The 13,369-nt window shown below is 35.6% G+C and overlaps 1 protein-coding gene and 1 long non-coding RNA gene across 2 annotated transcripts in view; one reads left to right on the top strand and one right to left on the bottom strand.

Annotated features, from left to right (window-relative positions):
* LOC106868833 (anaphase-promoting complex subunit 10) overlaps positions 1-11,273 on the top strand; it is a 31,176-nt gene extending 19,903 nt beyond the window's left edge. The window contains exons 2-4 of the mRNA XM_014914259.3: positions 3,922-4,068; positions 8,872-9,034; positions 10,874-11,273. Coding sequence (XP_014769745.1) covers positions 3,922-4,068; positions 8,872-9,034; positions 10,874-11,153 — 590 coding nt within the window. The 3' untranslated portion in view covers positions 11,154-11,273. The remainder of the gene's footprint in view (positions 1-3,921; positions 4,069-8,871; positions 9,035-10,873) is intronic.
* Positions 3,995-11,372, bottom strand: LOC149136215 (uncharacterized). Its single transcript, XR_016241660.1, has 3 exons — positions 11,233-11,372; positions 11,052-11,121; positions 3,995-4,135 (listed from the first exon to the last, which is right to left on the bottom strand). It is a non-coding gene; the product is annotated as an uncharacterized LOC149136215 (long non-coding RNA).
* Between the last annotated feature and the right edge of the window lie 1,997 nt (positions 11,373-13,369).

The following is a 13,369-nucleotide window of genomic DNA, read 5'->3' as shown; positions in this document are numbered from 1 at the left end:
ACCTGGAACCACGTGGTTGGGAAGTAAGCTTCTTAACATACAGCCATGCCTGCACCTGTTAATTTTTAGAATGATATTGTGGGATAGGTGTGACAAGCTGGATCTGGCCAGCTTGAGTATAAAGCAGATAAAATATTTGTGTCAGAGATATGTTTGGTTTTATTACCTAATTTTGAAAGAACCACCCACAACTTTCCCCTCTTCCTCTTAACCACTACTCTACTTAGTAACCCTATCCAACATGTTAAACAGATTTGGTAGAAGTAAATCTTATGGTATACCATGTCTTATGGTATACCATCTTAAAAATGAAATATATTAGATGTTAAAGCAGTTAAATAAAGCTTCATTAAAATTGTGTTTGGCATGTGAAGGCATGTGGCTTAGTCGTTAGGGTATTCAGCTCATGATCGTAAGGTCATGAGTTCAATTCCCAGTGATGTGTTGTGTTCCTGAGCAAGACACTTTATATTATGTTGCTCCAGTCCACTCAGCTGGCAAAAATGAGTAGTACCAGTATTTCAAAGGGTCAGCCTTGTTACATTCTGTGTCACCATGAATCTTCTTGAGAACTAAGGGTACATGTGTCTGGGGAGTGCTCAGTCACTTGCACATTAATTTCATGAGCAGGCTGTTCCGTCGATTGGATCAAGTGGAACCCTCATTATTGTAATGAACAGGGTGCCAGTTAAATTTGACATGTGGTATATAAAATGTCATTAGACTACGGTTAATTGTCCAAATGACTGCGATAAGAACTGGCATGATCTCTGATGATCATCATAACCATGAGTAAAATATCTAATGAGGATAAGCAATTAAACTGAATTTTGTATATATATATATATATATATATATATATATATATATATATATATATATATATAAATGTTTGTATATATTTATATATATATGTATATGTATATATATATATATATATATATATATATATACATATATATATATATAATTATGTGTATTTCTTAAAAATTCTTCTGATAGAATAAATGGGTTAATAGAAACCAAATTCTTATATATATATATATATATATATATATATATATATATATATATATATATATATATAAATGTTTGTATATATATAAATGTTTGTATAGATATATATTTATATAGACGTTTTCAATCTAGTTTGGATTCTTTGCCATCAGATTTGAAGTCTTTGCAATCAAATTTGAATTTTTCAAATGGACTTTGTAAGACAAGCTAAAATGCAGAAAACGGTCAACAGGCATGCGCTGAAGTGTTGCAAAGTAGGAGTCTTCATCCTCGAAAGAATATTCGATGACCACAAATCGATTCGAAGCTAGTTTCTCAAACTTGGTGCTGAAGCCTTGAAAAAAAAAAAAAGAGTTAAACTACATCAGCTTGGGATAAAAACTGGAACTTTCTCATCTTGTATGAAGAATACCGAATGTCTTCATGCACTACCTGCCTGATAAGAAACTCAGACACTCCCATGTTCTTGACAATTAATCTGATTGACTTGGAGGGATCGTTGTCAGCAAATTCATGAGTTCTTTTCTTATCAGAATGATCAGAGTGAGTTTTCCAAGCTGCCATACCTTCATAATCACCATTAGACTCATCCAACTCTTTCTGAATCCTCTGCACTGTCCTCAAATTGACAGCCAAACACTCTGAAAAGTTCATATTGGAGTTTCTGGCACAAATGCCAAGCAGTACAGCATGTCATTTCCAAATTTCTGGCATAGTGAATTGCATCATGGTGCTGTTCTTCTCACAGACAGTGCCCAACTAACTGTGTAGTCAACAAAATCAAAAATACTGCACGTGTGCAAAATTAAAAATATAAAGTGGCAGCAATTTACCCATTGCACTCTGTATATATATACACACACACACACACACATGACATTTTCAAAACTGCATTCCAAAGAACAGATTCTTTTCATTGCTAGAAACTACTTTACCTCTAATTTGTTGCTCATTTTACACAAAACTGAAGTGCAACTTACTTTCAGTATTTCTCACATGTCTGCAATAGTGCATACATCCCCGACTGCATGCCAAAGACGGTCACCAATTGATTGGCAAAGATTCACTCAGCAGTCCATGAATACACTTATTAACCAGTGTCACACAACGGTATCTCTGCTTTTTATTCTGTTACTCCAACAGGGTCTGTACTCTTGAATTAGCAGGATGTGTCTCTCTCTTCAGCCCAGTTATTGTGATACATTTACCTCTCTTCATCAACCAATCATACTATATTTCATTTACCAAATCTTGCCATTAACTCATTCTTTCATATTCTGAGCTGCTATCCTCTGGAATTGCTCTCTGCCCTTGTTGTTCTTACAGCCATCAACCCACAGGAATTCAAGTTAAACAGCAATTGCATTGATTTCATTCTGCCTCCAGCTAAATTAGAGAAACAAATATGACCGTCTAATTGCTTTTCGATTCAAATTAGATTCTATTATCATTTTAAAATAAAGATAAAATAAAAACAAACTAAAAAGTTAATTGTTGTCTGAAGTTGTTATAACAACAATTAATATATATCAAATGACAATGCAATGTCACTTGATATATTATGCAATGATATAGCCAATAGAGGAGTAGTAGTAGTACTTCTAATAATAATGGTTTCATGCCAGAAATTTTGAGGGGAAGGGGTTCGTCAATTACACCCCCTCCCCCAGGACATGACTGGTACTTTGTTTTATAGAAAGGCAAAGTTGACCTGGGTGGTTTTAGAAATCAGAATGTAAAGAACTAGAAGAAATTTCACTTAGTATTTTTTCTGATATGCCAGCAATTGTGCTATCTCACCACCTTAATAATAATAATAATAATAATGGTTTCAAATTTTGGCACAAGGCTGTTAATTTGGGGGAGGGGGTACGTTGATTACATTGATCCCAGTGCTGAACTGGTATTTATTTTATCGACCCCCGCCAAAAGGATGAAAAGCAAAGTCAACCTTAGCGGAATTTAAACTCAGACCATAAAGATGGACGAAATGCCACTAAGCACTTTTCCCAGTGTGCTCACTGTTCTTCCAGCTTGCCACCTTTTTAATAATAATAATAATAATAATAATAATAATAATAATAATAATAATCCTTTCTATAATAGGCGCAAAGCCTGAAATTTTGAGGGAGGGGAAATAATAATAATAGTAATAATAAATGCTCTGATGCAGTACCAGGCACTGGCTCCCATGATAAAAGATACAGACATGGCTGTGTGATTGAGAAATTTACTTCTCAACTACAAGGTTCTGGGTTCAATTCTACAGCATGGTACCTTAGAGAAGAATCTTCTACTAGAGCCCCAGGTTGAGCAAAGCCTTGTGACTGGATTTGATAGACAGAAACTGAAAGAAACTTGTCATATATATATATATATATATACCACATTGCAGTTGTAAACGAATTTCACCTGCATACAAATGGTGTCCTTCAATTTCTATCCCCCACGAAAATATGTCTAGGCATAGGGATATATTATCTTACTTAGAGACAGGTAAGGCTTGGTAACAGGACTATGCAGTGGTATAAAATCTACTTCAACAAACTTCATCTGTTCCATGTGAACATGGAAAAGTGGACATAAAACAATAATGATGAAGATGATGATGATGATGATGAATAAAATAATAATCTAAACAATAGATGCAGGCAGGATTTGGTAAACAGAAACTGAAAGAAGGACTCTGTGTGTGTGTGTGTGTGTTCAGTTATGTTCAAAACACCATTTTAATAATGCTAAAGTTATTTTACTAATTTCTTCATTATTTCCAAAATTAATTGAAACAAAAAGTATATTTCATCAGAAATATAGTAACAAAAGAAGTTTTTTAATGTTGATTAAAAGTTAAAAGTTTCAATTTTCCTATTTTCTTTTTTTTTAATGAATACTTTACTTTTTCAGTTGCCTCTGCAACTTTTTCAGTTGTCTGTGTGATGGCTGTCAAATTAAACACTTGCCAAGAGGCTGCAATCTTTGAAGATGAACGAGAAGGTAAAATCAGAGAAGTTGGTAATCAAGCTGTTTGGTCACTATCATCCTGTAAACCAGGTAATAATATTCTTATATTCTTTACTGGTTTAAGTCACTGGATTGTATGTCTGTGAACAGTCATTAGCTGAAACGATCATCATACAAAATAAAGAATTATACCAATTCCATCTTCTGTTTACTTAATCAATTATTATCTCAACTAACACTGCGGAATTCTGGAAGTAGATCCAACGGAAATATACCCCAATGGCAGATATGACACCAAGTAGCCCAAACTGTGCCAGTGCTTTACTCAACACATCAGCATACTAATGAACATATAATCATGAATCGAAAATCTCTCTCTGTCTCTCTCTCTCTCTCTCTCTCTCTCTGACAGACAGACACACACACACACACACACACACACACACACACAGTTCTCAACTAGCAATAACCACACCTTGGATACACCTCATTTTCTCATGTTTACATGGCTCAGATGGGATTTATTGAGACAGATTTTTTTCTGTGTAAGGCTGCCTTGTTAGTTTCAGTTTCTTGTAACTATTATATTTTGTGTTGTGTTTTCTACAGCTTTCAGATATATATATATACATATATATATGCAGGAAATAATAATTGTCTTTGAAATAATAGTGAAAAAAAAAGGGAAAAACAAGAAATTGTTAAAATCATGTCTCTCTGCTGAATAATGTGCCAATAAAAACTTCTGTCATAATACTTATGTTTCCTTTTTGAAGGATTTAACCAAAAGAAAAGAAAAAAAAAGGAAAGAAGAAAAAGTCATACGTTATTTTAAATAGTAACAATTACTCAAATCGTTATTGTTGACCTTGGCAGTATTTTTTTTTTATGACATGGAGCCAAAAATATTATGGTTAGGATTTGGGTTAGAATAAATGGTAGGAATTTTATTTGCGTAAAAGGAAAAAAAAAAAAAAATCTATTTTAAGAGATTGTGCTTAAGGTCTGGTTTCATGGAATGAAACATGAAAAATAAGTTTTTATCCCATTTCTGATGATGGTTTGTTGCCAGTAACATTCCCAACTAGTCTGTTACCTATTTCGCATATCTTGGTGAACTGGGGTAACATAAAATAAAGTACTTTTTAAAAAATTTCATTTTTTTTGTAATGGCTTGATCTAGAGAAAAGGGTGGTAGGCAATACCCTACATAGGTCTTCTAAAACTGGTTAGGTTACTGTGGTTGTTGATGTTTTTGCACAACTGCAATTTAAACACAGGCAGGGAGTGAATACTGGAAGGATGGACACCTGGTGAGGAAGGATTGGGTTCTGGGAAAAGTGATTAGTGCAGGTTCTGGGAGTGGCTAGTAATGATGAGATGAGTGGAGAGGCATGAATTAGCTGGGCCTAGGGAGACAACGCATGAGATTAATCATCTTCAAGGAGCCAAAACTACTGTAGTAGTAGTAGTAGTAGTAGTAGTAGTAGTAGTAGTAGAAGGGACAAAAATTGGAAAGTTTTAGGTAGCCATTGTTTTAGAAGCTGCACCATTCCAGACACTGTCATCATAATTATCATCATTTTAATGTTTACTTTACTCCACTCAGATGAGATTTGTCGAGGCACATTTGCTATACCAGTATGCTCTTGTTGTTGCCAACCCTTCCCTGTTTCCAACAAATGTAATGTTTTTACCACCCCTAGTTTGGGCATATTTTCATAGGAGGTTATAAACAAACAGTACTGCTTATAATACAGCTATGTTTGTTTACAATTAGTACATGATGAGTCATGGAGACAGAATCAAACACATATACTAACACTCACACATGTGATACATATCATACATGCATTTATATCTATATATATAAATATAGATATATGAGGGGGTACCCTCCAAAAAAACCGGAATTTTGTAATATTTTATTCACTGTGAAGGCGCATGGCTCAGTGGTTAGGGCGTCGAGCTTATGATCATGAGGTTGTGAGTTCGAATCCGGGACTGGGCTGCATGTTGTGTTCTTGAGCAAGACACTTTATTTCATGTTGCTCCAGTTCATTCAGCTGTAGAATAATTGTGATTGAAAAGAGTTGCAGCAAAATCTGTTTCTATAATGCCAGCTGAGATGCAATCATGAACGAGCTATCACATGTTCACTGGTCTTTCACACATGCACACATCTCTATGTATATATGTATGTATGTATTTGTCTGTGTATATATATGTATGTATGTATATGTATATATATATGCATGTATGTATATGTATATATATGTATGTATGTATGTGTGTGTATATATATGGATTCTGTGAACCTACAGAACAAGGGACCAGGAAACTATGCTAGTCCTATGGAGGACATTTGTCTTCAGCCGTTTGGACTACTGCCTTCAACTATGGTCACCCTACACTGTAGGATTAATAGCAGAACTTGAGGCAGTTCAGAGATACTACACGAGGAAGAGTGCATCAATGGAATAGCTGAGCTACTGGGAGAGACCGAAAGAGCTGTGTCTCTATTCCTTGGAGCTAAGACAGAAGAGGTACGCAGTGATATATATATGTGGAAGATACTGGAGGAGCTGGCACCAAACCTTGAAATTGAGAGTTATACTAGACCTCAAAATGGATGTCACTGGGAAGAGCATCCAGCCGTAGAAACCATGGTAAAGCAGACAATAGAGCTTGGTGCAGTCCTCTGGCTTTCCAGCTCATGTCAAACAGTCCAACCTATGCTAGCATGGAAAACCGACATTAAAATGATGACGATGATAATGATGAATGGAAAAAAAAAAAAAAAAAATTACAGGAATATTTAAGGTTTTTTCATGAGCGTTTGTGGCAAATGTGGAAGCAGATTAGATTCTGTTTGAAATCAAGACCAACTAACAGTTCAAGTTTTCCAGAAGCTTCTATTTTTTTTTTTTCCCATTCCTTATTTCACAACTCCTACTGACACTGGGGAATGGTGTTTTAATATAACGGATATAATGCTAGAACTCTGTAATGAGTTTTACAGAACGAGAGATAAATTACCAGTAAAGGAGACAACAAAAAGCCAATTTTCCCTTCTAATGCTTTTTTTTTGTTTTTTTTGGCATTGCTTTTGAAGAAATTATAAAATGACATGATCTCAACCATTGCTACCTCATAAGCTTGAAACCTTATATCTTATTTGGAAATTAATGGGGAAAACACAAGTTGAAAATGATGATAGTCTGTGTGTGTGTGTATAATATATATATTACTTGTTCTAGTCATTTGACTGCGGCCATACTGGAGCACTGCCTTGAAAGGTTTTTAGTCTAATGAATTGACCCCAGTACTTAATTTTTAAGCCTGGTACTTATTCTATCAGTCTCTTTTGCTGAACTGCTAAATTATGGGACATAAATACACCAACACTGGTGTATATATATATATATATATATATATATATATATATATACAACGGGCTTCTTTCAGTTCTGGTATGAATGCCAAGCAGTACAGCAGGTCCTTTCCAAATTTCTGGCAGAGGGAATTGCTTCATGGTGCTGTTTTTCTCATAGATGGTGCCCAACTGACCCTACTATACAGTGTAGTTGACAGAATCAAAAACAAACAATGCCCATGCGTGAAATTAAAAATATAAATTGGTGACAATTTACCCATTGCACCCTGTATATATATGTATGTATGTATGTATGTATATATATCTATGTGTGTGTGTCTTCATGTCTGTGTTTGTCCCCACACCTCCGGTTGACAACTGGTGCTGGTGTGTTTATGTCCCCATGACTTAGTAGTTCGGCAATAGAATACTTTTAAAAATAAGTACTGGGGTTGATACATTTGACCAAAAATTCTTCAAGGCAGTGCCCCAGTATGGCCACAATCTAATGACTAAAACAAAGTAAAAGATAAAAAACTTTAATTTGCAAACACCTGTTTGTACTGGCTGTACCTCCACCTCCACTCTCAAAGTTGCTGGCCAAAATTTGAAATTATTATTATTATTATTATTATTATTATTGAGTGAGAGAGCAGTGCATGCCATCAAATTGACACTGGGGTAAAATATACGAAGCCCATTATACCCATCATGACTACTCGTCTGATAAGGGTACAGCAGGCACATGCATCACAACTATATGTGCGCGATGCAGTGATCTCATCAAAATAAACAGTGCATGACCTCGCAGGTGGGGCCCAGTTAGAATTTTCTTCAGGTCGAGTAGCCCATCCTGCTCAAAAGGTCCCTGAATAAGGTTTGTCTAAGTTACTTGAAATTCAGTTTGAATGAAGGACTTGTGAATTCACAAATTTATGGTGTTCTTTTAAAATCTGAATTTTCAAATGTTAACATATGCCAACAAATCCTCAACCAAACCTGATCCCAATGCTGAATATTCGAGAACCAAATGTAGGGCAGATTTTCAATCCTGGGATCATCCTGATTCCAAATAGGTATAATATGTCTATGTAGAGCAAATGTAGACTGAGATGCAGGGGTCCTGGATGGCTGGATGGATGAACAGACAGAATTTCGCTTTTACTATTATAGATATAATTGCTGGTGGCACGTAAAAGCACCCACTACACTCTCGGAGTGGTTGGCGTTAGGAAGGGCATCCAGCTGTAGAAACTCTGCCAGATCAGATTGGAGCCTGGTGCAGCCATCTGGTTCACCAATACTCAGTCAAATCGTCCAACCCATGCTAGCATGGAAAGCGGACGTTAAACGACGACGATGATGATGATAACTAAAAATGATAGATCTTTCATTAAATAAACCTTTAAATACACTTGGACACCCACTTCTATCTCTCTCTTTCAAGATACATAAGTCTTTCTTTATAAATAGTATTAGTTGGATTTACATGATATTGCATTCCTTTTTTAAAACAGGATTTGGTGTTGAACAGTTACGAGATGAAGATTTTGACACATATTGGCAATCAGACGGTCCACAACCTCACTTGGTGAATGTACAATTCCGACGAAAAACAATTATTCAAGATATATGTCTTTATACAAATTACAAAGCAGATGAGAGTTACACACCCAACAGGTACAACAAACCTAAAAGATTTATTTGTTCTAACCATTCAGCATTCAGATTATTTTGTCAAATGTAAAGCTTATTCATTCACATTGTTTTGAGTTAATCACGCATTATTTCATAACTTTGAGATTTAAATGATGTGGTTGTTTGATTTTAGAATGGCATTGTTGGGTTGGTGTACAAGGTAAGATCTGGCCAGTTTGAACATAAAACAGAGTATTTGGTTGGTTTAAATGCTAAAGTGTTAGGAGTAATTAATAATTAGTGAAATCTATAAATATAAATTTGACATGGGCGATTCTTTCTTGTCTTGGGATTCATGGATGGAATTGCACGAAAAATTACACAGATGTGTAGAATGATCTAGTGGTGATGCTGGCTTTGTATTTTTTCATAGCTCCCATGGTTACCGAAATAATCTACTATAATAATACTCTTGTTTATGAATGAGAAAGGAAGGGGTGATAGGAAGCCCATCCTTGGAAGAGAAACAGTCTGGGAAATGTCTAGTTATACAGGTTTCCTTAACATATTCAAATTTCTCAGTGTTATGTTAGTAGTATAACACCAAGTCTCCAATTGTTGGTGTAATCAACTCTCCCGGTTTTGGTGTACACAAACATCCAACTGTTGCTGTAGGTAACTCGCCATTTGTTGGATGATGTGATGGTGTTATGTTAGCATCAGTGGCAATCACTCTCCAAATGTTGGTGTAATCTACTCTCCAAGTGATGGTGTTAACAATCATCCAGCTGTTGATGTAGACAACTCCCCAACTGTTGGATGATGTTACAGGTCAACAACAGTAAAATCTTTGTGACAAGTACTTTATTTTGAAACAAATTGAAGCTCTTACTAAGTTAAATTATGTGACATGTAATTTGAACCATAATTCATGGTATTCCTCTATAGATATACCTAGGAAAAATAATGTTAACCTTATCGTTCCATGTTCTTGTTGTAGCAGGAATAACATAAATGTAATCTCTACCAGATACCAGTTAAAATGATAATGAACAACTCATAGAAAAAGAAGATAAAATACAAAAAAAATAGACAACTGGTTATGTTGCAGCTTTGTAGTCAAGTGTAATTATGACTCATTATTAATGGCGTCCCTCATAGCTGTTGTCTACTTTTGTTTTTAATGATAAAAAAAAAAAATGGATGTTTTTACTATGAATTGGGCATATGATGATCCCAGTACTTTGTTTGATAAATAAGCAAGGCCTAGGCTCTTTAATCCTTTAGCATTACTCTGTCAGATTACTCTGTCAAGTGTAATCCTTATTTATTCACATTGTTTTGAATTAATCATACACTGTCTTTTAGCTTCAAGATTTCAATGGCATGATTGTTTATTTTTAGAATGACATTGTAGTGTAAGTGTAAGAGACTGGATCTGGCTATTTTGAACATAAAACCGGTAGAATATTTTGGCTGGATATGGCCAGTTTAAATGCTAAAGGGTTAAGGAAGAAATTATTGATATTTATTCTTTGGATGAAGGGTTTATCCTTACACAGACAACGAGAGTGATTTAAACAATCAAACTGGTGGACGTGATGAGGAAAGTAGTGATTTGGGTGAACAAATATGGTAGTTGAGAGATAGGCCTATTATTATTATTCTCTTGAATGTTTTTGTGATTCTGTTGAATAGTTTGCCTGTAATCATTACTCTCGAGCTGTGTATACAATTATTTATTTTTTTGCCCAGGAGCCCAGGTGGAGGGTAAAATTAGGCGCAGGGGCTCAGGTCTTAGTAGGTTGATGATTGGAAATAAATTAATTTTTCCTTAAAAGTCTTCCATAATAATTCAAATAATTCATTAATTTTTTTCAGAATCTCAATTCGTGCAGGAAATAATTTCCACGATTTAGTCGAACTTGAGCAAGTGGAACTAATCGAACCAGTTGGTTGGGTTAGGATTCCTCTCAAAGATTCAAATGACAAACATATACGAACTTTTATGATTCAACTTGCAGTTCTTTCCAATCATCAGAATGGCCGGGATACTCACATACGTCGCATCAAGGTCAGATCTCCAGTTATGGACACTTCAATTCATCCTGCACCAAAATTCACAAGTTCTGAAATGATGCAGTATGCTTATTTTAAATAATGGACATAAAAGTAGATTGAGTATTTTGAAAATAAAATAAGAAAATTAAAAAGAAAAATGTAGATAAAAATGAACTTACACATTTCATAATTAAATTTTGTTTTTTTATATAATAATCTTCATTTGTCTTCTTTTCTTTATATCATCGTTTATCTTTTATTTGTTTCAGCCATTGGACTGCCTTGAAAGGTTTCATTGAATGAATTGACCCCAGTACTTAGGATTTTTTAAAGTCTGGTACTTAATTCATAGGTTTCTTTTGCTGAACTGCTTTGGGTTTATAAACAAACCAACACTGGCTGTCAAGTGGTAGTGCAATACGAACACAAAGACACACACACACATGCACGCACACATGTGCACACATGCACATGCACACACACACACACATACACACGCTCTCTTTCTCTCTTTATCTCTCTCTCTCTCTCTGCTGAAATTCACTCACACGGCTTTGGTTGTTCCAGGGCTGTTGTAGAAGACAATTGTCCAAGTTGCTGTTACGTGGGACTGAACCCAAAACCTTGTGGTTGCAAAGTGAGCTCCATACAGCCATGCTTTAATTTGATTAATTTTGGAAATTCCTTCGGATAATTCAATTTGCATTTACATAAAATGGTATGCTATTTGGCATTTACATAAAATGGTATGCTATTTACCATTGTTTAGACTTCAGTTAACCCTGACCAAGCAAACTTATGTAATCAAATACATTGTGGCCATGACCACCTTGACTTTTTGGATTGCATTAATCAATATGTGATTCCCTTTCACTTTTCTTTTAGGATGGGAAGGTGTTGTTTGAGAGAGGTTTGGCTGCTGATCTTAGCAGCCATGTAAAGGTTCTCATTAGAATGTATGCACTGTATGCGAAGCATATATTTTCCCTAATACCACATGAGGTTTACAGACTATTCATTCAAATTCCACTTCCACATGAATGGGTTGGATAGGTCGTCATATTCTTACTGTGATCCACTACACTCTTAGAACAGGTATGTTTTATTTTTAGTTGGGTTTCTTTGGGTTGATACCCTTCCTATCACCAACCACATAACTGTGTGTAGTGGATGCTTTTAGCAGTAGAGAAATTGTCCTTGACAAAACCGTACTGAAGAGATCTCGTGATGTTAAGCTTTCTCTGATAAATTTCGAAGGCGGTGCCCCAGCATGGTCGCAGTTTAATGACTAAAGCTAGTAAAAGATAAAAATAAAATCAACTACCCGCTGCTTCCTTCTTTCACAACTCATGTAAGGGAGGTAATTATTAATAATCAGTGATATGTCAAGGGGAATAACTTTGATAATAATGGCAGAATTGTTAGCAGGCCGGGCAAAATGCTTAGCGGCATTGGCCCGTCTTTACGTTCTGAGTTCAAATTCCGCCGTAATCCACTTTGTTTTACATCCTTTCAAGGTAAAAGAGATAAAATAAGTAATATCTAAGTACTAGTTGAGTACTGGGATCGATGCAATCGTGTTACCCCTCCCTGAAATTACCGGCGTTGTGCCAAAATGATGTCGTTGACACTGGATAGTTCCATCACACTCCGAGTAGCTATAAGCATGAGGACACTGATTCAGTTTTCATACGATAGTATGACTAGTCTTTCATCATTTCATCCTTGCTACCGTTCTTTATGGCAGTCAGTTGAAGGAAGAATCAACAGCAGAAGAAAACGTCTAAATTATGTGGACAAGTTACTTGAAGTCAGTGGAATGGCAAACGTTCACGAATTAAGAACATATAAGGAGGGACTGTGTTGGATGTTTTGCTCGCGTAATATCATTGAAGCATCCGGGAGGACGGCCAAACTGAAGAAAAAAAACTGTCACCCTCTCCTATTTACTATTAGAACTCCTTGCTACCATTCAACCTCCTCCTTGACGCTCACCTTAATTTTCTTCGTTTAGGAGGCGTATGACTCTGGTTAGAGCATCGGGCTCACAATCATGAGATAGTGAGTTCGATTCCTGGACAGTTCACTTCCCCGTTCGTCGGCGAAATTTTTTTCTTCATATCCGTTTACTACACATTATTTTACACCTAGTACACTATTAAAAAAAAAAAAATTGTGACGGGTGCGGGGTACGGACTCAGATAATTCACACGATCCAGTAACCCCACTTCAACACCCGGTCACAAAAATGAAAAAAAAAATTGTGTAATAGGTGTAAAACAACATGTAGTAAACGAATATGAAAAAAGAAAAAAA

The sequence above is a fragment of the Octopus bimaculoides genome, chromosome 4 (assembly GCF_046866305.1).
Source record: "Octopus bimaculoides isolate indiv1 chromosome 4, ASM4686630v1, whole genome shotgun sequence".
Classification (NCBI taxonomy): Eukaryota; Metazoa; Mollusca; class Cephalopoda; order Octopoda; family Octopodidae; genus Octopus; species Octopus bimaculoides.
The sequence above is the reverse complement of the archived record's forward strand: the minus strand, read 5'-3'. Positions and strand labels throughout refer to the sequence as shown.